We start from the raw sequence: 26,859 nt of genomic DNA, 5'->3' as shown, positions 1-26,859 counted from the left end.
TTACTATGGCTTCTGTATCCAGCATTTCTGAGCAGTTTGTATATAAAAACCTAGGACACTAATATTTTCCACATCAGAAACACATACCTCTGAGGCCAAGAAAAATACAGAGATCATGACAAATTGTGACACAGTGTGCGCTAAAGAAGCCAATAATGTGCTCAACGAGAAGTAAAATACTATTATTAAGAAGACTTATCAAGCATATTAAAACTATTGTCTACCTGCATACAACTGCGAGGAGATATAATGAAGCAGTAAACATTATTTCATCATCATCATCCTTGTTAAATCACCACCAGAGATCAAGCGTTACACTGGTACTTTTGGAATTTTTTCTTGTCCTAGAGTCTGTAAAGAGGAGTCAGAGGATGAAGGGTGGAAATGAGCAGATTTGTTTGAGAGAGAAAAAAGAAGAAGTGTCATGAGCAGACTAAGGATTGGAACTCAAGGTAAATCCCTGCCCCAGAAAACATTCCTGGCTTTTTCATTTTTTTTAATATAAGGTGTGGAGGTGGGGAACAAGGGGGACTCTGACAACTGAAATCTCATATTTTGGAATAAGGGCCTGAGAGAAACGTCCCTTATTCATCTTTTCTCACAAAAGCTAGTGAGAACAGGAGCACTGAGAACCATGGTATGCTCCAACTTCAGCACAGAAAGCCCGCTACTGAGCTGAGCTGAAAGGGTGAAATAGGGCTGCAGGACTGAGTGCTGTGATGCTCCAGGTTTCTACGACTGGAAGATCTACTAATCACTACTCTGTCCCTGTGAGGAGAAGAGGGGTTGAAACAATAAAGCTGTAAAGCCACCTGAAGCAATGTTTGTCCTGGAGCATAGAGAAGAGGGCTGCTGAAGCATGGCAGCCATTGAAGCATGGCTCAGAATATCTTGTAGGATGTACATCCACCAACAGCACAAACAATTCTTACAGAATTATGCTAATGCAGTAAAGGAGGCAGAAAGTGTCTTCTACTCTTCTGCCATCAATGCAGCAGAATTCACAGAAGACAGAGCTATTCTGCACAGTAAACCAACTAATCAACCAAGACCTTGGACGCTGACCAGACTGCATTAACCATCTCACTTCCCATGACAGAGTTCAGTCCCATAACACTTGCAGAAACTGAAGAAGCCATGGAAAATATTAGAACCTGTGAAACAGATCCATGTACCTCCTGGGCAGTGAAAGACAGTGAAGTATTATGCCCACTAGTAAAGGACATGCCTTCTTCTGTGAAGCACACTTACCAAACTCCTTGAAAGAGACAATAACCTGCCCAATCCTCAAAAAGCCATCACTCAATCAAGGAGACATCTCCATCTACCATCCTTTCTCTAGTCTCCTATTCTGGGCAAAGCAATTGAGAAAGCAGTAATCACTAACCTTCTACAACGTGTGACATCAGCCAATTCCTAGATGCCTCAGAGAGCATAGCACAGAGACAGCTCTAGCAGCAAGGACAACCTCCACGTGGCCATAGATAGAGGCAAGATCTCCATACTCGTAACAGTGAATGTCTTTGCTGTATTAAAAACCGAGGATCACAAACTGCTAACCCATTTACATGACACAGCAAGAATGGGTGACAGAGCATTACAATAGCTCCAATCGTTCCTTTCAGCAGAACCCAGAGAGTTCACCTGCAGGGTCCCTCACGGATCCCTACTATCTCTGCTTCACTTTGACAGTTACAGGAGACTAGGAGAGCAAAAGAAACATCATGGACTTAGCTTTCAATACTGACCTGTATATCAAATTCTCTACTCATGCCACCACAGTCACTGTTTTCAAGAGATCAGCTCTTGGATCAACACTAACTGATTCAAATTCAACCCAAGCAAGACTGAAATGATGCTAGTTTGCAGAGGGAAATGCTTTGAAAACTAGTCAGCACATCATCTCCCTCATCCACCTTTGAAGGCATACAACCCCCATTCATCAAATTGGTGAAAAGCTTCAGGATTCTCTTTGACTCCTCATTAAGCTTGGATGATCAGGTAGCATCAGTGTCTAAAAATGCCTTCTTTCATCTCCAGCTCCATCCCTTGCTCCCTCATGAGAGCCTGGCCACAGTTACCCATGCACTTATTTTCAGATTGGATTAATGTAATTCACTGTATTAGAAACTGAATGTGAAAACAACAAACAGATTCAAAATGCAGCTGCCCACTTCCCTATATGGTTCAGGTTGCTACGAACACATCACGTCTGTGCTCCTGTCCCTCCATTTGCTCTCAGTGCAGTTTCAATGTCAGTTTAAGGCCTCAGTCCTAACCTTTAAAGCATTTAACAGACCAAGGCTCCATCTACTTTAGACATCAAATTTCATAGGAACATAACATAAGAACGGCCATACTGGGTCAGATTGTCCATCTAGCCCAGTCTTCTGTCTTCCAACAATGACCACTACCAGATGCTTCAGACGGAATGAACAGAACAGGGCAATTATTGAGTGATCCACCTAGTACTGTCCACTCCTACATCTGGCAGTCAAAGACTTTGGGAAACCCAGAGCATGGGGTTGTATTCCTGACCATCTTGGCTAATAGCCACTGATGGACCTATCCTCCAGGAACTTATCTAATTCTTTTCTGAGCCCAGTTATACTTTTGGTCTTCATAACATCCCCAGCAATGAGTTCCATGGACTGACTGTGCATTATGTGAAGAAGTACTTTTTGTTTGTTTTAAACCTGCTGCCTATTAATTTCAGCCAGTGGACCCTTAGTTCTTGCGTTATGTGAAGGAGTAAATAACACCTCCATATTCACGTTCTCCACACCATTCATGATTTTATAAGCCTGTATCATATCCTACCACCCCAGCAGTCTTTTTTCTAAGATGAAGAGACCTAGTCTTTTTAATCTGTCCTCATATGGAAGCTATTCCTACCCCTAATTATTTTTGTTGTCCTTCTGTGTACTTTTTTTCAATTCTAATACATCTTTTTTGAGATGGGGGGAACAGATCTGCACATAGTAGTAAAGGTGTGGGTGTTCCAGGGATTTATGATATTTTCTGACTTGTCTATCCTTTTCCTAATGGTTCTTAATATTCTGTTAGACAAAAAAAAAAAAAGCTGTCACTGCACACTGAGCAGATGTTTTCAGAGAACTATGCATGATGACTTCAAGATCTCTTTCTTGAGTGGTAAAAGCTCATTTAGACCCCATTATTTTGTATGTATAGTTGGGATTATGCTTTCCAATGTGCATTACTTAGCATTTATCAACACTCAATTTCATCTGCAATTTTGTTGCTCAGTCACCTTTGTAACATTTCATAGTCTGCATTGGACTTAAATATCTTACGTAATTTTTCATTGTCTGCAAACTATCAGGTCATTGTTCAATATGTGGAACTGCACAGATCCCAGTACGTATTCTTGGGGAACACTGCTATTCACTTACTCCACCGGGAAAACTGACCATTTATTCCTATCCTTTGCTTCCTGTCTTTTATCCAGTTACTGATCCATGAGAGAATCTTTCCTCTTATCTGATGACGGCTTACTTTGCTTAAAAGCCTTTGATGAAGGACCTTGCCAAAGGCTTTCTGAAAGTCAAAGCACACAATGTCCATTGGATCACCCTTGTCCACGTTTGCTAACATCCTCAAAAAATTCTAATAGATTGGTGAGACATGACTGCCTCTTACAAAAGCCATGTTGACTCTTCTTCAACACATTGTGTTCGTTTATCTCTCTGATAATTCTGTTCTTTACTATAGTTTCAACAAATTTGCCTGGCTCTGAATTTAGACTTAGCAGCCTGTAATTGTCAGGATCACCTCTGGATCCTTTTTAAAAACTGGTGTTACATTAGCTATCCTCCAGCCATCTGGTACAGAGGCTGACATACGTAACAGGTTATATGCCAAAGTTAATAATTCTGCAATTTCATATTGGAGTTCCTTCAGAACTCTTGGGTGAATACCACCTGGTTCTAGTGACTTATTTCTGTTTAATTTATTATTTTGTTCCAAAACCTCCTCTACTGACACTTCAACCTGGGAGAGTTCCTCAGATTTGCCACCTAAAAAGAAAGGCTCAGGGAATGGCTTCTATGTTCTAAAACCCCTTCTACCATCTAAAAAGAATAGCTGTGGGAATCTCCCTCACATGCTCTGCAGTGAAGATCGATACAAAGAATCAATGTAGCTTCTCCACAATGGCTTTGTCTTCCTTGAGTGCTCCTTTAGGACCTCGATTGTCCAGTGGCCAGACTGCCTATTTGGCAATCTTCCTGCTTCTGATGTAAAATATTTTGCTGTTAGTTTTTGAGTCTTTTGCTAGCTGTTCTTCAAATTCTTTTTTGGCCTGCCTAATTACATTTTTACACTTGACTTGCCAGAGTTTATACTCCTTTCCTCAGTAGGATTTGAAACTTCCAAATTTTTAAGGATGCCTTTTTGCCTCCATCCACCTCTTCTACTCTATTGTTTATACATAGATGACATTTTTTTAGTCCTCTCACTATATTTTTTATTTGGAGGCACACATTTAACTTGAACCTCTATAATGGTGTTTTTTAAGTTTCCATGCAGACTGCAAACATTTGACTCCTGTTACTGTTCCTTTTAATTTTCATTTAACTAGCTCTCTCATTTTTGTGAAGTCAAAGCTACTATAGTGGGTTTCTTTGGTATTTTCTCCCACACAAGAATGTCCTATTCAATCTATGAATTGCCAAGGAAGATACACTCTTCTGAGACAATGCAGATCATGAAGTCCAGGACAAAGCATATGCAGCTGGGGGACAAAACCTTTTCATTTGAGTGTATCTGGCTGTAGAACAAACTTCGAGAGGGGATCAGGTGAAACTGGAGTTTTGTCCATCTTTAGAAAAGGTTGCAGAACTTTCATTTTTAACAAACTCTTTCCACACTAAATGTATGACACTGAACACAAGTTCTACTTGTCCTTTTCCCCCCTCTTTAAAACAAAAAACAACCTTACAACTTTTTATATCTCAAGAGAAAATCCTGAGATTCCACGAAGTTCATTATATACTTTGCTATTGCTAATCAATTTTACATGGAAGGTGCTCATAATATAAGTTAGATAATTTTTTTCACATCTAAGCTCATAGAGCCAAGGGTGAGCAGCATAAAACCAACAGTAAAGGTGCTTAGCAGTGCAAAGAACTGCATAGCTAGCAAACCCTGCTCTAACTTCTCTGCTAAAATGTTTAACCTAAACCACTGAAGGATTATTTGACCTCGATAGGCAACATGGTGCAGTTAGCCTGATTAATGATTCCAGTTGAACCAACAGTTATCACATAAATAAAGCCCAAAAGTTAAATAATACTTTATATTATTTAAGCTGTGGTACATTTTGATTAACACCACTGCCAATTTTCACCTCCTCCCTAGTCTTCGGGTTTCTCTCCTTATTTTCACACATCAAAGCTTAATGGCAACAAAATGCATTGGGAGAGGATATCTTTGTCCATCTCCCAGAATTTTGCCTGGGAGGGGTGTAGATTACAGAAATGCTTTACCCTTAAGCACCTTTTCTTACAGGTTACGCGGTTTTTTTCATCTGAGGACAGATGTCTGAGAGAAATGATTTATGCAACAGTAATCTGAAGGACTCTCAGCTGAGCCACAGATAAAAAACAAGAAAAGTGAACAACACTCATCTCTTGAGAGCAGTGCGCTCCCTGACCACTCCATCTAGACAGTCATCACTGCTTGCTGTCCAGCTACCAACTCCTCCACTCTTGCTTCTCCCCCCTCCAATTGTTTTTCAAGCCCTATCTTTTGGCCAGCTTCCTTGTCCATAGAATCTACTTTTGATCTGTAGCATTATTCTTTTTCTATAAGAGCTAGCTCACATCCACTGGTTGAATACACTCAGTCTCCATCTTGGCTGAACACAGAGATAGCTTAGATGTTGCCCTTTATAAGTTTCTTTGATTAATTTCTCTTTCCATAAAATAAATTCACAGAACCTAGATATTATGTCACACACCGAAAGACTCTGACTGTACTGCTGCAAAAACAGCCTTGAAATTTAACTTAAAAATAAAGTGAAAAGCCATTATGATTGATCAGCTATTTAAAAAGCTTTACATGAGTTATCAATGATCTTTAAAAGTTACTGTTGAAAGGTATCAAGCATTGCCACCTGAATGCTTACTCCTAAATTTAATGTATTGCAACAGTGTTATCACACAATTTTGTATATTTCCCAATCAGTCCCCAACCCAAAGACATTACAATCCAAATAATTACACTGTAGAATTAAGTAGTTACAATGTAGGGCTCTGGGTGGAACTCGAGCAGATCAGAATATTTAAAAGTTAATCAGGAGGCAACTAGAGATTTGGGGAAGAAGTTTGAAAAATACATGAAGTCTGGTACTGAATACCATAGCTCCTACCACTCAAGTCATCTACCCAAATATGCCCTACTAGTGGGTATTCAATAAAAGTTAATGAGCAAGATCACTATCAAAATGCAAGCAACCAGTATAAGAAATAAAAAGCGGGACCTGATATGCAGAATGAGCTATATAAGCCACAAAACTCCTCTGTACAGGCCAACTTTTGCTGAAAGAAGAAAAGAAAATATGAAGTTGTAAAGATAAGGCCAAGAAGTGAGTCAGGAAAAGAAATTCTCCATCACATTTTCATCTTTTTAAATGTCTTATGGCAGAAATCCAAGCCATATTTACTTTTGTAACTTTGATTCAGTAAACATTTTTCAACTACCACTTCAAAAGCAAAATAGAAACAATCCCATAGTTTTTGACAAATATTTCTGACAAATATTCTAAAGAGCACACAAAGTGGACTTAATTTAAACTGAGGGTTTTTAAAGGAAATATGTCATTATTTCTACAGTAAATGTGTGTGAATGAACTCCTAACACTCACCTGATTAAACAAATATAAAACAACTTTTACTTAAGTATAACATCTCTTATAGAGATGATAGCATTTATCCAGATGGTGATGACATGGAGAGGAAGTGATTAAAAATTTCCCCAAATAAATCATTTATATACAAGTTTTTCAGAATCTAAGCTTTCATTAAAACAAATCCTCACAGCACAAACGTTACAAAAATATATTAAAAGTAAATAAGTGCTAAGAGTATTAAAGTACCCAAAATTGATCCAGATAATCTATATTTTTTTAAAAATAAAATAAAATAAAATGGAGAAACAGCAAAACTGAATATTCACACACTTAAGCCGCAGGTACAAAGTAAACAATCAGGCAAAAATATGACAAAGTGTCCTGTGGCACCTTATAGACTAACAGACGTACTGGAGCATAAGCTTTTGTGGGTGAATACACACTTTGTCATATTATTTTGGTTCCAAACTTAGATGTTATTTGTAAAAACAATAGTTGAAAAAATGTTCAGGCAGATGCAATAATTTACAAAGGAAACACCTGAAGACCATAACTGCGTGATGTGAACAAAGGCTCTTCAGTAAAGAAAGTTACATAAAGACTAGAATTTTGCTTAGTAATTTGAGACAGTACTAAAATGCTAAACATCATCTTTGGGTCCTACTAATGCCTCATCTACACTGGGCATTTGTCCCGGTTACAGTCCTTGAAGATCAACCCCCAATGTGGTTGCAATAGTTCAAATAGACACAGGTGCTATAAGTCACGATTTGCACCAATGCAGCTAATCCCTGCTTGATACCAAAGTAAACTGCACTAGTGCAAGTCATGATTTCCAGTGGCTTTCCTTGTCTGCACTAGGGGCTTGTGGCAGTGCAGCTAGGCTAGCAGCCTGCCACCAAGGACTGTAAATCCCCGGCACAGGTAAGGCCTTAAGACACAGATGTGCCAAATAAGCACTTCTGCTGCATGATCCTGATAAAAATTTTCAGTGTCTAATACTTTCCTCAGAAACATAAAATACTTTTCTGTAAAAAACTGCAGGGGAAAATAGCTATTTTCACTTCTAAATGGGGGCTTAATGCCAAATATTTTTCTCTTTAATGGAACTCCCTAGATACTGTACCTAGAAAGAGGGAAGATGTCTCTCACCCACTAAAGCCCTTTAATAAAAATAAAAAGCCATCCCAAACAGAGATATGCTGAGGCTATAGTATAGTTCCTTTCTCCAGGATATTTCGAATAGAGTTCTCTAATTGTAGTCAGATCCTTTCCTGTTAAACTCTTCATAGTCCTACTAATTAATCAAAAACATCTTGGGAAATTGGGGAAGAACTACATTTAAACTAAAAAGTCATCCATGATCTGGCTAACTATATCACTGCACTACTGATACTCCGACACCTTATCCCAACTTTTCATAACATCCGAGGAAGAAAACCCCAAAGCACACTATAAAAACTATTTATAATGGAAAAATGTATGGCCAGATTGTGATGAGGCAAAAATGATAAGTGTAAGGGAACTGTGTTCAAGTACATTCTGTCTGAAAGTAAAATCTGACCACCACCAAGAAAACAGAGGGACAAAAACAGAGAATTAATTAAGGAAAATGCAAATAAATTTTCAATAGAACATGCCTGGTTTTTGTCATAAGTAGAATTCAGAACTGTTGAAGACTATTTAAATGATCTACAGAAAAGGACTTTTGTTCTGCAAGTTGTACCAGTTAGAAATAAGTACAAATAAATAAATACAATAAATAGAGCCTTTTAATATTTTTGGCAGCCCTTCATGTTCTCATCTCAGAAAAAATAATAATCAGAACTCCCAGTTCTTTCCAACTTGTAAAACAAGAAATAGAAATTTTTTCACCTTAGGCCCCGTCTACACTGGCAAGTTTGTGCGCAGTAAAGCAGCTTTGAGCACTGTAAGTCCCAAGGTGTATACACTGCCAAGCCACTTAGTGCACAGAAACTGTGCAGATGCAGCACTCTAAAAAAAATCACCTCAACAAGAGGCATAGAGTTTTCTGTGCCGGGGATACAGAGTTGCAGTGCCAATCTAGACACTGTGGTGATTACAATGCTGCAAGTGGCCTCTGGGAGGTGTCCCACAATGCCTGTTCTCACCTCTCTGGCCATCAGTTTGAACTCTACTGCCCTGCCCTCGGGTGACCAGCCGTTAGCCCCACCCCATACATTCCTTTGCAAATTTGAAAATCCCCTTCCTGTTAGTTCGGTGATGTGTGCAGTGGTCTCAGCACATCTTACCACGTGGCCATGCCTGCTCCATGCACCAGGCAATCCCCGCTTGGAGTAATGCTGAGCTGCTGGACCTCATCAACATTTGGGGAGAGGAGGCCGTGCAGTCACAGCTCCGCTCCAGCCATTGGAATTATGATACCTATGGGCAGATTTCTAGATGCATGATAGAAAAGGGCCATAACCAGGACACATTGCAATGCAGGGTCAAAGTGAAGGAGCTGTTGAACGCCTACCACAAGGCTCGGAAGCCAAACCGTCGTTCTAGTGCTGTGCCCACAAGCTGCTGTTTCTACAAAGAGCTGGACACAATACTCAGTGGTGACCACACTCCACTGTGAAGTCCCCTGTGGATACTTCATTGGCTTCGTTGCCAGTCGAGAGTGGACCGAGCCAGGAGGGGGAATCTTGGATGAAGAGAGAGTGGGGGAACCAGGGGCAGATGACAACTCGGAGGCTAGAGATGCGTGCAGTCAGGAGCTCTTTTCTACCCTGGAGCAGCCTAGCCAGTCACAGCTGTCAGATATTGACAAAGCGCAAACAGAAGAGGAGGCCTCTCGTAAGTGGATCTGATTTGGGGAATTGCTGAAGCGAGTTGTTGGGGGCAGGAGGGTTGCAGAAAGCAGGCTTGACTCCCACCTCATGCTTAGTTTGAGTGGCGGAACAGGCTGTTGATACACTCCCTCACTTCACATGAATCTCCCTCAGAGAATTCCAGGAAACTGTCGTGGAGATACTGGGCAATGCGCTCGCGTATGTTCCTCGGCAGAGCTGCTTTGTTTCTTGCCCGATTAACGGAAACTTTTCCTCGCCATTGTGCTGTCACGGTGGGGAGGACCATAACGGCACACAGGCTAGCCGCACAGGGCCAGGGCGGAAGCCGCACGCTTAGGGAAGACCCTCTCTTGATTCCCTGCTCACCTTCAGAAGCGAGATATCTTCCATAATGATCACCTCCTATGGAAAGTGTGGGGACAGAAATGATTATCAGGCCCCCTGTACAGTGCTGGCTCTCTCCAAGTGCCTAAGGGCCACGTGCCCAGTGTACAGCAGCGTCTGGGAACAGTGATTTACCCTGCCCCTGCAGCCACTCATCATTTTGGGGGTCTTGTGGCATGTGTGTGCTTGTCTGGGGTCAGCCAGTTAGCGTCAGGTGTGCAAGTACTGGTTGTGTTTTAAAGCACTGAAATAGTGTTGTCTGTGTTGCAAACAATACTGCTTCTGTAAAATGTTGCATTTAAACTTCACAGAGATGACCATGGGAGGCCAGCCTCCCTTATCGGCAGCAGGATGGTTGCAAAGAATTAGAAAGCGTCCAAGAAGAACTAAGGAGGACTTTATGCGTGAGAATATGATGCACTCCGCCACCGAGAAAAAGGGATTGAAGGAGTGGTGGGACCGCGAGGAGAGGGAACAAAAGGAGAACACGGTACACCAGAAAGAAGCCACGGAGTGGCTCTTAGCAGTTATGGAACACCAAGCAGACATGCTCTAGGCGATACTAGTTCTTCAAACTGAGCAGCTCCGCACCTGCCCTCCCCTGCAGCCACTGTCGCAAAACTCTTTCCTATGCGAACCCCCGACACCACCACCACACTCTTACCAACCTCCTGGCTCCACTCTCTACCTGCAGCATTCCACTCCTCCTTCCTCTTAATCCAGCAGCGTGGACTCCCAATACCCACTGCACTCAAAATCCATCCATCTGCAATTTGGCCCTGCTGAAGTACAGCCCCCGCTGCATTGTACTCCAAAAGAGAAGGTTGGGTATGATCCCTGGACATACAAAATCTATAGCAGTCCTGGGACGCCGCCTCCTCATGAGTCCTTCCATTCTCTCATCCATCTCCCTGATGATGAATTCTTTCATTTGACTCTCTCCTCTGGTTGTTGTCTTTCAGTAAAAGAATTGTGTTTGTTGAAAGCAATCATTATTCAATTAAGTGAAAGCAAAAAGAGCTCAACAAAGCAACATACAATTAATTATGTTAAGGCCCTTCTTGTATCATGTGCACCTAGCATTACAAGCACTGCAATTCCAAGCATAGCAACAAATATTACTGGCTTTCAGCTTCAAACTGCTGCCTCAAAGCATCCCTGATCCTTATAGTCCCGCGCTGTGCCCCTCTAATAGCCCTGGTCTCTGTCTGTTCAAACTCAGCCTCCAGGTGCTAAGCCTCTGCAGTCCAGCCCTGAATGAAGCCTTCACCCTTCCTTTCACAAATATTATGGAGCGTACAGGTCACAGCTATAAGCTTAGAAATATTGTCATCAGCCATGTCCAGCTTCCCATAAAGGTCACACCAGCAGGCTTTTAAACAGCCGAATGCACACTCCATAGTCATTCTGCACTTGCTCAGCCTGTTGTTGAACTGCTCCTTGCTGCTGTCAAATCACCCCATGTATAGCTTCATGAGTTACCACATTAAGGAGTAGGCGGGGTCTCCCAGGATCACAGTGGGCATTTTGACTTCCCCTACAGTGATCTTCTGGTCATGGAAGAAAGACCCTGCTTGCAGCTTCTTGAACAGGCAAGTGTTCTGAAAGATGTATGTGTCATGCATCTTTCCAGACCAGTCTGCATTGAAGTCTGTGAAACGCCCACAGTGATTTACAAGAGCCTAGAGAACCACTGAAAAATACCCTTGCAATTAGCGTACTCAGTGGCTAGGCGGTCTGGTGCCAGAATTGGAATGTGTGTGTCATCTATCGCCTCTCTGCAGTTAGGAAAGCCCATTTGTGCAAAGCCATCCACAATATCACGCACGCTGCCCAGAGTCACGGTCTTTCGGAGCAGGAGGCGATTAATGGCTCTGCACACTTGAATCAACACAGTCCAATGGTCGACTTTCCCGCTCCGAACTGGTTAGCAACTGATTGGTAGTAGTCTGGAGTAGCCAGCTTCCACAGTACAATCGCCACGTGCCTCTCCAACAGCAGGGCAGCTCTCATTCTCACGTCCCTGTGCCGCAGGGCTAGTGCAAGCTCATCACACAGTCCCATGAATGTGGCTTTCCTCATGCAAAAGTCTGCAGCCACTGCTCATCATCCCAGACGCATCACAATATGATCTCACCACTCAGTGCTTGTTTCCCGAGCCCAAAGGCCACTGTGGTCAGCACCTCCGTGAATGCCAGAAGCATTCTCGTGTCATAGCTACTACGTGTGGCAAGATCAATGTCGCATTCCTCTTGCCTTTATAGTTTAAGGAACAACTCCACTGCCACTCGTGACGTGTTGGTTAGTGCGAACAGCATTCTTGTCAACAGCTTGGAATCCATTCTTGCAGACAGAAAGAGGCAGGGCAGGGCGCACAGTATATAAACCGTTGAAAGATGGCGCCAAATGCAGACGGAAGCACAGGGATTGCTAGGATGCAAAGCAATGCATCATGGGGCATTGAGACAGGGCCCAGGATGCCCCGCAACCTCTTCCGCCTTCCCACAAGTCTTAGTGGAAAAAGAGAAAGAGGTGCTCTGCGGGATAGTTGCCAAGAGTGCACTGCTCCAAATAGTACCGCAAGTGTGAACACATTATTGCGCAAGCAGGTGTCATCAATGATGGGGTGAACTGTAATGAAATAAGAAGTGATGGAATAGATAAGACGGAGTCTGTCTGGGTAAAAATCACGCTGGGTAAAAAAGCTACTAGAGCTTCCCCTGAGATAGTGCTTGGGGGTGTGCTACAGACGGCCAGGATCTGATTTGGATATGGACAGACGACCTCTTTAATGTCTTTAATGAAGTAAACACTAAGGGAAATGTGTGATTATGGAGACTTCAACTTCCCGGATAAGACTGGAGACGAGGTGCTTGCAAGAATAATAGGGGTCAGATTTTTCTGGATGTGATAGCGGATGGATTTCTTCATCAAGTAGTTGAGTACCTACGAGAGGGGATGCACATTTTAGATTTGGTTTTGGTGAAGTGAGGACCTCGTAGAAAATGGTGGTAGGGGACACCTTGGTTCGAGTGATCATGAGCTGATTCAATTCAAATTAGATGGAAGGATAAACAAACGTAGATCTGGGATAGGTTTTCGACTTCTCGGGGCTAATTTTAAGAGAGTTAAGGAAATTAGTTAGGGAAGTGGATTGGACGGAGGAACTTGTGGATTTAAATGCGGAGGAGGCCTGGAATTACTTTAAGTCGCAGCGCGCGGAAACTGTCGGAAGCCTGCATCCAAGAAAGGGGAAAAAAACCATGGGCAGGAGTTGTAGGCCAAGCTGGATGAGCAAGCAACTCAGAGAGGGATTAGGAAAAAGCAGAAAGCTCTACAGGGAGTGGAAGAAAGGCGGGATTAGCAAGGGAAGCTACCTTAGTGGAGATCAGAACGTGTAGGGATAAAGTGAGAAGGCTAAAGCCGCGGTAGAACTGGACCTTGCGAAGGGAATCAAAACCAATAGGTAAAAGGTTCTACAGCCACATAAATAAGAAGAAAAACAAGAAGAGAGAAGTGGGGCCGCTATACACTGAGGATGGAACGGAGGTTAAGGATAACCTAGGCATGCCCAAATATCTAAATAAGTACTTTCTCGGTCTTTAAAAGACTAGTGAGGGAGTTTAGGGACGATGGAGGGATGACAAACGGGAATGTGGATATGGAGGTGGATATTACCGCATCTGAGGTAGAGGCCAAACTTGAACAGCTTAATGGGACAAATCGGAGGGACCGGACAATCTCCACCTGAGGAATATTAAAGGAACTGGCGCGTGAAATTGCGAGCCCGTTAGCGAGAATTTTTAAGCAATCGGTAAACTCGGGTTGTGCCGTACGACTGGAGAATTACTAACGTAGTCCTATTTTTAGAAAGGGAATAAAAGTGATCCGGTAATTATAGGCCTGTTTAGCTTGACGTCTGTCATGTGTAAGGTCTTGGAAAAAATTTTAGGGAGAAAGTAGTTAAGGACATTGAGGTCAATGGTAATTGGGACGAATTGCAACATGGATTTACTAAAGGTAGATTTGTGCCAAACCAACCTGATCTCCTTCTTTGAGAGGGATCGGTTACTTAGACAAAGGAAATGCGGTAGATCTAATTTACCTCGATTTCAGTAAGGCGTTTTGACACGGTTCCGCTGGGGAACTGTTAGTTAAATTGGAAAAGATGGGGATGAATGTGGAAGTTAAGGTGGATAAGAACTGGTTAAAGGGGAGACTCCAGCGGTCGTACTGAAGGGTGAACTGTCAGGCTGGAAGAGGGTTACTAGCGGAGTCCCTCAAGGATCAGTTTTGGGACCGATCTTATTTAACCTTATTTATTACTGACCTTGGCACAAAGGGCGGGAATGTGTTAATAAGTTTGCGGATGACACAAAAGCTGGGGGTATTGCTAACATGGAGAAGGACCGGGATACTATTCAGGAGATCTGGACCACCTTGTACACTGGAGTAATAGGAATAGGATGAAAATATAATAGTGAAAAGGCAAGGTCATTCACTTAGGGATTAATAATAAGAATTTTAGAATACGTTGGGGACGCTCAGTTGGAAACGATGGAGGAGGAGAAGGACCTTGGGTATTGGTTGATAGCAGGATGACTATGAGCGCGCAATGTGATATGGCTGTTAAAAAAGCAAATGCGGTTTTAGGACTGCTCAGGCGAGGTATTTCCAGCAAGGAGAGGAGGTTTAGTGCCGTTATATATGGCGCTGGTTGAGACCCCACCTGGAATATTGTGTGCATTCTGGTGTCCCATGTTTAAGAAGGATGAATTTCAAACTGGAACAGATTCAGAGACGGGGCTACTAGGATGATCCGGAATGGAAAATCTGCCTTATGAAAGGAGACTCAAAGAGCTTGGCTTGTTTAGCCTGGCCAAAGAAGGCTCCGGGGGGATATGCTTGCTCTATATAAATATATCAGGGGGATTAACGTTAGGGAGGGAGAGGAATTATTTAAGTTAGTACTATGTAGCACGAGGACGAATGGGTACAAACTGGATATTAGGAAGTTTAGACTTTGAAATAGATGAAGGTTTCTAACCATTAGGGGATGAGAGTTCTGGAACGCCTTCCGGGGAAGTAGTGGGGCAAAAGACTATCTGGCTGTAAGACTAAGCTTGATAAGTATATGGAGGGATGTTATGATGGGATAGTTTATTGGGCAATTGATTTTGGATTATCGGCAGATAAGTCTGCTCAATGGTCTGGGATGAGGATGTGGATGGGATGGGAACTGAGTTACTGCAGAGAATTCTTTCTTGGTGCTGGCTGGTTGAGTCTTGCCCACATGCTCAGGGTTTAGCTGATTGCCATATTTGGGGTCGGGAAGGAATTTTCCTCAGGGCGCGATTGGCAGAGGCCCTGGAGGTTTTTCGCCTTCCTCTGCAGCGTGGGGCAATGGGTCGCGTTGCTGGTGCGGATTCCTGCTCAGCTGTGAGTCTCAAATCTAATTTGAGGATTTCAAATAACTCAGTCATGGGTTCGGGGTTGTTATAAATGTGTATGGGTAGGGTTTTGTGGCCTGCCTTGTGCAGGAGGTCAGACTAGATGATCATATTGGTCCCTTCTGACCTATGAGTCTATGAGTCAGTGTGAACACACAATAGTGGTTTTCCTTTGGCGCTCTCTGAGCAGCGCTGTAACTTTGCCAGTGTAGACGTGCCCTTAGATTATATTTTTTTTCAATTTCCAGCTTGAGCTTTGCCATATTTGTAGCATAATATTCATGTAAAGGTGAGTACATTTAGAATTATGAGTTTTATTTCTTCACAAAAAGTCCATTTGAATAAAATTGTTACTGTTCAAATGTAACCTGCAAAAGGAAAAAGAGACAGAGCCGTACCTTTTTTGAGGAGTAGGAGGCATTTCTTTTTGATATATAAAGAAGGCCTGAAACTTTGGTAGATTTCGGCTGGTTGGTTTGCAAGCTACAAATCCTCCTCCAACAAACTATGAGCTTATCAGCTGGTGAAACACAAATGGATCACCAGCTGGCACTGCAGCTGGAGCAGAGCTGGTAGCTGTGCTCCACTCAGTCCTTCAACTACCACCACTCCTGCTCCCCTCCATGCCCAGGATGAAGTTATTGAAGTTGACAGTGCATCAATTGTACCACTGTGTTGCATCCTTTGGCGAGTAAGTATGGTGAATTTTTCAAGCCCTGCTATATTCTAGCCCAAACTTACAAAATTCTACTTGCTCATTCACATGAGCCCACTAGTTATTCTTTTTTGTTAACTGACATGCAGCCAAAATATTAGCTTTTTCATCACGAGTGCAAGAGTGGTCAAGCAAGTTTCATGTCTAGATTTGCAAATTGTTATGATGATTTTACAATGCTGCACTAATGTATTCTTGTGAAGAATCAGAAAGCATCCTATAACCAAACAAAAACTTGTAAAGGATCCACATCTCTCTTTAATCCATGTCCTCCCCAAAAGACTGCACCATGTACTCTGCCTATATAATTCTATTCTATACACTATGGGTTTTTATACCACTGTAATCACCATATCTAAGCACGTTCCAGAAGTGCATTAAGCAACATGACTAACATCTGTCATGTGTCTGTTCTCATCTCTCGGGGGGGGGGGGGAGAGAGAAGTGCATGCAGTCATGTGTTTCATTTCGAATTAAAAAAAAAACCCCTAAACACATATGTTGCTATGTGTTTATGTTACAGAAAGCAAGGTCAAAGAAATTTGTCCTGCTCTTTGAGTGGAAGGTGGTCAGGTTTGTGATGGTCCTTGGTTCCTGAGAGTTCACTCCACAGTTTTGGGCTAGAACCCAAGAAAGCTCTCTCTCTTGCCCAGGCAAGCTTACAGTAGAAAGTTCCGTTGTGCCAGAGGAATGACTTTGCTGATCACAATCTTCACCCCAGAGTTTTAGTCTCTCTTTTAGATACTGTACTTAATGGCCTGGGCTTAGGGTATCTTAGGGGGGGAATAAAGGACTGGCACCTTGAACATGATTAAATATTCTATAGAAAGACAGTGTAGGGAGCGAAAGACGTGTTCACAGCAGCCAGCATTACTGAGGAGATATCCTGCAGCAGTTTGTATTATTTGGCGTTTCCTTAGCACTGAGAGCTTCATGCCTAGGTATATTGCATTGCTGTAGTCCAGTAGAGAGGTGATGAAGGCATGAATAACTGAGGTGAGGTCACCATTCACTAGGATAGGATGAGTCTCCTAGGTAATGAGAGATGGCAGAAGATATTTCTCATGGATAATGGTGAGGGAGAGTTTAGCATCAGTGAGGAACGCAAGAGCACTCCTACACTACAGAAAGAATTGACCAAATTGCGGGTGTGCACTTTTAACCGAAGGAGCCTGCACCAGGGCTGCAAACTCCTCAAAATGCTATCTTCTGCCCACCTGTCTTGGTCAGTTTCAGTCCATCAATGAGCTGATTTCATCAAAGCACTTGGCCATCTTGGTAGTAGTGGTGTAGTCATATGCAGTAGAAATGCATTTCACCTGCATACTTCTAGCACTGGAACCCATGTCTAATGACCGGTTCACCTAGTGGCTGCATGTAGATGTTGAACAGAACTGGAAACAGAATTGATCCTTGTGAGACTCCACAAGTGAGGGCTTTAGTAGCAAAGGTGTGGTTTCCCATCACTATTTGTTGGGTTCAGAAGTATGAGAATGGATGTCTGTCCCTTACCCCTTGACAGCAGGAGATCATCCATCAGTGCCACTAAAGCGGTTTCAGTTCCATGTGGGCCTGAATCCAGATTGATGCTTATAAACTAGACTAAACACAATTAGATGAGCTTGAAGTTGGCCTTTGGCTAATGGGAATGGGACGTTTGATACTGGGCAGTAGCTGGCTATTCTATATGCCTCCAGGGTGCATTTCTTAATGTGTGGCACCTGTTGTTCATGTCTCTCTTTCAAAAGCCAGGAAAGGCCTGGGTCAGATTCACAGGCTTCATTCAGAGTCGAGGCTCCTTTACCGTATCCAGAATTTCTGGCTGAATGAATGTACTGGACTCTGGGAATGCAGACAGGCTACTGGCTGGTGGGAGCAGACAGGGCGGATCAAGGTAGTTTGGGAAGCAAGCATTCTCAAATGTGTTTGACCTCTTCAGCTAAGTACAATGATCGTTCCTGTTCTGTACGCTGTGCAAGCTGTAGACATTCTGAAACAATGATGCAGTTTATTACCTTGGACAGCTCTTGGGGCAGGATTTGGAAGATTCAATGGAAACTTAAAGGAAGGTTTTATTGGCCCGTAATACAGCCGCAGCACTGACTTAGAAGAATTCATTTGGTTTCATTCTGTCTGTATTAAATCTTCATTTTCCACCACTACTGTCTGAGGTTCCACCTCCTTCTCTTAATCTAGCGCAGGGAATGAGAAAACCAAGGAGATCTGCATTGATGGTTAAGAATGGGCCATCTGGGGGCCAGCTTGTCAACGGCTGAAATTAGTATACAATGATAATGATTCACCAGTTCCTCAATTCATTCTCTGGGTGGGGTGCTGCTGTCCTTTAGAAGGTTTTGAAATTTGGTGTAGGGAACAACGGGGTTGGCAGAGGACTTGCATCATCATCTAGCCAGGTCTCTGGGATTCATGCTATATTGGATACATCGTTGCTAATGAAATTGTTTGTTTTGCTCAGAAGAAATCAACAGAAATAAAAATTGATGTTATCTACTTCTGGCCCATACATAGGTAGTTGTCCTCTGCAGTGTATATAGATCAGAGGTCTCAAACACGCAGCCCGTGAGGTTATTTTCTTGGCCTGCGAGCTCCTCACGGCACCCCCCGCCCTCCCCCAGCATTTACCTAGAGCAGCTCCGGCCCGATGCGCAGCAGGGGCAGGGCAGGATCCCTGCCTGCCTACCCTGCCCCTACACTGCTCCAGGAAGCAGATGGAATCTGAGGGAGGAGAGGCACTGGGGTGTGTGTGTTGATGTTGCTTCAGGCACCTTCCCAGCAGCTCCCATTGGCCGCAGTTCCCCATTTCCGCTCAATGGGAAATGCTGGGGCCGGTGCCTGAAGCAACAGCAACACACACATCCCTATGCCCCTGCTTCCCCATGTTCCAGCCACTTCCCGGAGCGGCGCAGGGCAGGGCAGGCAGGCAGGGAGCCTGCCCTGGGTGCGCGCCGGGCCAGAGCCCGCCCCTTGAGCCCCTCCTGCAATCAAATCCCCTGCCCTGAGCCCCTTGCCATACCCTGCACCCCGATCCTCTGCAACAACCCTCCTGCACCCCAACCCACTGCCCTGAGCCCCCGCCTCACCCTGACTCCCTGCTGTACCCTGCACCCTGACCCCCTGCTGCACCCTGCACCCCTCCTGCACCCCCTGGGGGCAGAGAGGGGGCGGAGTTGGGGTAGGGATTTAGGGGAAGAGGTTGGAGTGGGAGCAGGGAAGGGGTGGGAAGAGGTGGGGCAGGGGCGGGGCTTCATGGAAGGAGTGGAGTGGAGATGGGGCCGAGGGCAGTGGGGGGAGGAGACAACAGTGATGCAGCCCTCAGGCCAACGTACTAGTCCTCATGTGGCCCTCATGGTCTTTTGAGTTTGAGACCCCTGGTATAGATGTTAGCTGTCCAGAATCTGAATTCTTATGCCCGTTTTGTTTCCTTGGACAATTCCTCTCGACTTGGTCTGTGACAGGCAAAGGAGTGGATTGTGCCAGGAGATAACTGTCATCAAATGGGTACTCATTTTAGCCAATACCTTTGAAGTAATTCTTGCAGATTTAGACCTCGTCTACTTGTACCCTACATAATGCTGCATGTAGCTACACACTGCACTAAAAGGCAGGCTGCATCCACACTAGTCACTGTGGTGCTACACACAACAATGAAAAGCTCCAGTGAGAGGAGGCAGGGAGGCAACAGGGAAAGGCTCCAGCAGTGTGGAGGGAGTTGGACACTACAGTGCTATTTTTAGCACTGTAGATGTGGGAGACCCCGCTTGAGCTTATAGAGAGCCATGTAGGGTGCATGGTCCAAGGTTTAGGCATGTAGGACACTCTACTTGCCTGAGCAGTGCCCCACTGTCTACACTGCTGTTAACACTCATGCCAGCTGAGCATGAAGTGTCTGTACACTATATGCCACCGTAAGTGTAAATGTACCTTTAGAGGAAGAATGTAAAAGTTCAACCCAAAGAGCAACAAAAATGAAATTGACAAAGCACTGGTCAGTTTCAGAGCTGCTACTAAGACCCCAGGGGGTACAGTAAAACAGACACAGATTAGGTCACTTTCATTTTGTTGTTGCCAGGGAAAGCTATGAGAAACACAGAAGTCAAGTGCTGAAATAATTCTCCAGAGAAGAGTCCCCATCCCACACCCTTCAAAAAAGAGGCAGTTAGAAAAGAGGTAAAGTAGCAGAGACTGTCTAATTCCCCTGCAACAGTCAGAGGGCCAGAGGGTAATGGGAGATCCACCTACTCCTGCACAAGTCCAAACTACTATCACTATTAAAAAGATACACAGCTTCTCTCTTCCAGCAGTCAGTAAGCATGTAGGTACTGTAAAAGTAGATTCACATTAGTCCCTACTAATAAGCTTGAAATGTCAGGCCTCAAATAGGGAGTACAGGAAGCACCCTGGTAAGAATCCAAGTACTCTTGCCTTTCCCAGCAGCTGGAACTGGAGAGTGTCTGGGCTTCTCATCAGGGCACTGCACTGGAACTTCACTGACCAGTTACCCAGATCTTCCACATTGGCCTCTAGATAAAAGATGTCAGGTAAAGCTTTCAATCCCCATGTAGAGAATATAATACAGATGCTAAATTTTCTTTATTATAAACTACATGATGGGTTTCCTCAATCTTTTCCTGAAAAGTATTTTAGTTCAAAACTTATGCATCAAGCCAGGCAAGCAACAAATAATTTTAAAGCAATTAACATGTTTTATGGACAAATGCTGAAACCTGTTGCTCTAAAAGTCTATGTAGCAATGTAAGTGTTTTGTGTGTGTAAAACAAGTTAAGTCACAGAACTGGAGAAAGAAGCTAAGATAGCTGTATCTTCTGATATAATACTGTGTGCTGCTGGAAGCCAATATATCAAAGAGGGAGTTTAAAAATAAAAATGCATTTTTAAAAAGAAGCAAGTTATGAATTTTTAAAGTTAGTATAAAAATATTTCACAGGATATGTTTGTACGGAACTTTTAAAAATTTGCAGTTTTCAATGGAGCAATGTGTGAAGATTAATTAATAAGAACAGATTTAAAATGTTATTAGAAAATGTTCAAAACTAAATGATACAGAGTGTTGAAAATTCAGTTAATAGTCATCGGGGGTACCATACAGAGTATGGGGGGATGTTAGTATTTTGACATTGGATAGCGCATAACACATACAGTCTGCAGTATCCCCAATGGAGGGGTTTAAGGTGGATGAATCAAGGTACGGTCAGTAAGCAGTGAGGGTACATCACTCATACAGGAACTACAGGTAATCATAGGCATATATAAGTGGGACGAGTAATGAGGATAGGATGACCCTCATATGGTGGAGTTCAGTTTGGTTTGGTGGGTTCAGGGTTCAGCGGATAAGGTCCAGCAGATGAAGTCTTCAGGTCTCTTCCTCATTGTGGGTGCGCAAAGTCACGCCGGTTCACTCTCGGTATTGGCGGTGGCCGGTGATGTGCTCTGTGTAAATGTCCCAGGACCACTGGATAGTGTCCGAGACCATTAGACGTCACATGAGACACACGTAGCAACAGCCTACCCTGCAGGTCCTCAGTACACACTCGTTAGAGGGGTCCCAGGCACCCAGGGCCCCGACAATCAGAGCGTCAGTGTATACCTCATAGCGCTTTGTCCGCAGGGTGTCAGCCAGGGGAGTGTACTTTTCGAGTTTGCGGGCTCAGGCTTTGCGGAAGGCTGGGGTCCTATTCTCGAACAGGATTGTCACATCAACGAGGATGATCTTTTTCTGATCCTCATCTGTGACGACGATGTCTGGGCGCAGAGGGCTGCCGGTGACGGGGACGGTGCGGTTGACGGCAATCTCTCCCAGGCGCAGGTCGACGGCCTTCTCTAGGCGGTCCTGGACGGTGTTGTGGCGGAGCTGCCAGGCATGGGCGTGGGGCTTGCAGATGCACAGGACGTGGGGCAGGGTCTTGGCAACGTATCCGCACCTTCTGTGGCGCTTGTCCTGGTTACTACTCATCAGATTAAAAATTACCAGCATACCCCCAATCTTTTCCTTCTATAGTCAGTGGATCTGTTTTTCGCAACAGCATAGCTTGCATTCCACAAGGGCCAACATCACCAGCTTACATAACAATAAAGCCAACCTTGACACAGAAAGCACTAATTAACAACCATGAAAACAACTGAAGCAGCCACGCTCTGCAAACTAATCCTTGTTGCTATGAATGCCAAAGACATCTCACATAGCACTCCGTGTGTGTGTGAGGGTGAGGACAATCACTCATTGATCCCAGTCTCACACCTGTAAACAAGAGACTATGGTATACAAAAGCAGAGTATTTTTTGTCTCTTTAAATACATGAAAAATAAGAGATGATGCTCTTTCAGATTAATTTTCCACTTGAAAATATAATTGGGGATAGAAAATTAGTTTTATATTCTTTTCACTAGTGATGTACTATCAGTCCTACAAATGTAGTTTATCAGCACGAGAAATGTACTGAATTCAATTCATGAAACAACACTGGACTTCCCAAAACACTAGATTCTCCAAGAGACTAAGAATTCAATTCATCATTGCCCTATGGCCAATAAATTTCGCAGATCAGTCACTGGGAAGTTTCTCAGTCTCCACCTGGTACATAGCTGGCACAACTGTTCTCGGATGCCTCATTGGCAGCCCTATTCCTTGCTTTTCCCCCTCAATCCCAAATCCTTGCACCAGGACAGTGACAGGAGAAAAGAGGGCTACAGACAACAAAGTGCAAGTTAGGGAATCTCTAAGTCTGTTCTCCCCTTTGCCAAGGACCAAACTGGCATGCAAATCAAGAAGGTATAGGTGAATTAAGGACACCTTTTCCTCTTTCTTGGATTTTGTGCCAGGCAGTTTTTGGACACACGTGATAATTGGGGCCTAACAGTTTAACACCTGCAGCCAAAGCTTCTAAACGATCAAAAAGTGCTAAGCAATTGAATGCTTTGAACAAGTATTCTCATTCATATAAGTATGCACATCTTTTACCTTTAAAATTTTAATGCAATCATATTTCGTTTGTCTTCTTAAAAAAAAAAAAAAAAGCCACCACATATGAACTCCTGCCCAAACCTCACTAGCAGCATGATTTCACTTGATATTCTGAAGTACTCCAGTCTGCCCAGCATTCAGTTTCTTTCTTGCCCAAAAACTCTTTATTCTGAAGGGGAGGAGGAGAGTGGTATTTTTAAGGAAGCAGAAGAGCTGGGAGAAAGTGTGTTTTTGGAAAAAGGTTCTCAATCAAATATTTTCGAGTGAGTATCTTGGAGTAACAACTGATCTTATGTAATTCAAACAAAATGTGACTTTGCACTGTGTGCTTATCTTAATCCAATAAATATATTGCTAAAATTATCCTCTGACAAGCTATGGAATCCTTGATTTATTTTGGTAATTTGCTAGACCAAAACAATGTTTCACAATGACAAAACGGGTCAACTTTTATTTTATAAATGCAAGTGTATTGTTTATGAAAAATGCCTAGAGTCTGACTTCATTATTTATTCCAAAAGAGAGTATAGTACAAGCAACAACAGTGAAATGTGCCTCAACACAAACCTGAAGGACCAGTAATAACAGTAAGAGAGCATCTTCAAACTCTTAGAACTGGAATAGAAGTTCTCAATTTGTGTCGTATGTCATCAAGTGACCTTCAAATATTCTAGAGAAAACCCTACATTTTAAAAATAAAATTTGGCAATTAAGTGAAAGGAGCATTGATTTAAAATATCTTGTTTTCAAAACCAAAGGCTCCAATCAGATCCACATGGGCAGACTCTTGAGTCTGTGCAGAGTCTCACCAACTTCAACAGGGTTCTGTCCATGTACATCTGATTGCGAGACTGAGGTCTAAATGTACCAGCAATGTTTAAATCCACTGTAATTCTGCTACAAAAGCTTTAGCGTCCTCTGTTCACTTTTAAAAAACAAGCACAAATTCCCTACAGAACCATGGAAATCATTTTACTGAAAAGGTAAGTCAATATCTACAGTCATATGGAGGTGAATTACAGTGGAGAACATGCAATTGCACTATACAATCTAAGAATACCCAATTGTTTTGAGACACCTCCTACCCACTCTATTTGTTGAAAATAGTTGCCACCACACTATCTACACCCACATCCAACTCACATAAACTTTGGATTTTAATAAGCAGGATCCACCAGAGGTCAGAAGTGACCCTAAGCAGGAAATGCATGGGTATGCTCTGTTCCTGTGGAAAAGTAATCTACTGTACATGAAAACACTAAATTTGACTGTCTCTTAGTTTGTGTTCTTGATTATACTGGTTTTGTTTTTAAGTCTTTTTTTGCTTACTCTAAACTGCTACTATTAAATGACCTCTGAAAAGAAACTGGGAAACTAATATTCCTGTTAATGTCAATGTAAATTAGTATTAGACACAAAGTTATTAACATATTAACAATAGCAGGCTTTTATGACAACTTTTATTGTTTTACTTTAAAGATATTAAAGCAAATCCAACTAGTTGCGATCCAATTCCATAGCCTTAGTCCAAACTATATCTAAGGTAAATAACCATGTCCCTCTCAACACAGCAGAGTAATAAAAGAGTCGCTAGCAACATCCAAGAAGGATCTCATGAATGTGACTGAACCTAGTTCTTCTTTACAGTGCACCTGACATGGAGTGTGCCTCACTCTTCCCCTTATGGTACTAATTGTACACACTTGAAGTGTTTTAAAAGAATGTTTCCTGCATGCCTCCTGGTGAAAAGTAATGTAATCAACAGGATGTTATTTTAAAAGAGAGAAATAATTGCTAGGGAATTAATAACTTGAAGTTATGCAACTGTTCTGCAGCCAGTTGGAATCATTAAACCATTACGTTATTTGCATCCTCATCTCTCAGTGGGGCTGAGATGGAGACTTGCAAGAAGCCAGTTTGAGTTCAGCATGTTCAGGAGGCAGAGGTAGTAGAAAGAAGCTTGAAGCTGTAGATAATGTTTTTAAATGTTTTCTTCTATTGCAGTTATCTATTACAACATTGCCAAAACCAATAATTTAAGGAAGAGGTGCTTGCTCTGAGACACTGCTGTTTTCTCTAAAAGCCAGAGAGATCTAACTACCTATTCTTATCCAAAACTGCTACAAAACCCCCAAATCTTCTTGCATGTCTTTATTTCGGTCGGCACGGACAGGTCACCCTGTGCCCCCTTCTTTGAAAAACTGAAGTGATTTGAATGGGTTTTCCTCTCCTTTCTGATCTCAGGGAATGTGCCACCTCCATGAAATATTGCCAGTTTGTAAAGCTCTTCGAGGGGACATGGGAACGGGGACGCCTGTTTCTTTAATGAATGCAAAATCATCACCCTCTCCTGCTGCTCCGGCGCGTGTTTAACGCTCACAGATCTACCCACAAAGTGCTGCATTTCCCCACAGCCGCCGCGAGACATTTGTTGTCTAAAGAGTTTCTCCTCCGGGGCCGTTTGCAGAAGGGCTGAAGAAGCAGCAGCTGCGGCTTTTCCACCGAAGGGGAGAAGATCCCCAGTGCAGCCGCGGGCGCTGCGGTTTGCACGTGAGGGCGCTGCGGGATGCGGGGGGCTGAGGGCGCCGCTCGCTGCGAAGCGCCCAGACGCGGGCGGGGAGGGAAGCCCCCCAATCCACGCCCCAGCGGCTCCCGGCGGGGATAGGCGGCTGCCCCGCCTGGGCTGATCACGAAGCCGCAGCACGGAGCAGTGGGTCGGAGGGCGCCTGAGCAGGGAGACCCGATGCCGCCAATAGGAGCTGGCTCACTATGTGGCAGCGGGCAGGCCGGGCCCCTGTTTATGTGTGGCTCGTTATTTGGCAGCACCCGTCACTGACCTCCCCGGGCTCAGCCCCGGCGGCGGCGGTGGTGGTGGCTCCTCCATGGCGGCAGCGGCGGCAGCAGGGAGCAGCTCGGCGACGTCTCTCATGCATGCACCGAGGGCGGCATGGCAGCAGCAGGCTCCTGTCTGCAGCCCGGCGCGGAGCAGCGTCGGGGGAGGTGCGGGAGATGTCTCTACCCGGCTGCGGGGATCCGACCGCGCAGAGCCGACCGCGCGGCCGCCATCTTGCAAACAGTCTCAGGCGGCAGAAGCCGGGAGCACCGCTACGGCGCGCGGCGAGGGACAAGACAAACCACAGGCGCTCGCGCCTCCCCTTGCGAGAGAAGCGGGCGGGGCGGCGTTAGACCTGTCACTAGCCTCTGCCACAGGACCTCCTGCGTCGCTAGGGCTGGGGGCACCGAGCGGGGGGAGATGATGATGTCATTGATTAATACGTTGTTCTTTGTTTGTTTTTCCTGACCCACATTCTACGCTTAACCTCCCGCCCTCGGGTCCCAGCTCTGGCAAGCAGGGCCGCCTGGAGGGCGGGGCTAGTGGGCAGTTTGCCCCAAGTCCCACAGGGGCCCCCATGGGAATATAGTATGCTGTAGGATTGCAACTTTTTTTTATGGAAGGGGCCCTTGAAATTGCTTTGACTCAGGCCCCCTGAATCCTCTGGGCAGACCTGCTGGCAAGGGGGTGAGGCGCGCAGGCTGCAGCTCTGGGTCAGGAGCTGGGGGACACGGTCAGCTCTGCTATTTGCAAAGGACGTTTCTAGCTCTCCTTGTTACAGAGAAAA

General features: G+C 44.0%; 1 protein-coding gene across 7 annotated transcripts in view; it reads right to left on the bottom strand.

Annotated features, from left to right (window-relative positions):
* The window catches only part of MAP3K4 (mitogen-activated protein kinase kinase kinase 4), a 174,216-nt gene extending 147,660 nt beyond the window's left edge, over positions 1-26,556 (bottom strand). For 3 of the 7 annotated variants that reach the window (XM_032793198.2, XM_032793201.2, XM_032793199.2), the window contains exon 1: positions 26,077-26,554. In XM_032793198.2, coding sequence (XP_032649089.1) covers positions 26,077-26,168 — 92 coding nt within the window. In that variant the 5' untranslated portion in view covers positions 26,169-26,554. Of the gene's footprint in view, positions 1-6,502; positions 6,523-26,076 lie in introns of those variants that run through there. The other 4 variants (XR_012655570.1, XM_075064088.1, XM_032793202.2 and 1 more) reach the window with 4 other exon arrangements.
* Between the last annotated feature and the right edge of the window lie 303 nt (positions 26,557-26,859).

Source organism: Chelonoidis abingdonii, chromosome 3, assembly GCF_003597395.2.
Source record: "Chelonoidis abingdonii isolate Lonesome George chromosome 3, CheloAbing_2.0, whole genome shotgun sequence".
Taxonomy (NCBI): domain Eukaryota; kingdom Metazoa; phylum Chordata; order Testudines; family Testudinidae; genus Chelonoidis; species Chelonoidis abingdonii.
This window is presented reverse-complemented; position numbering and strand designations above follow the sequence as displayed.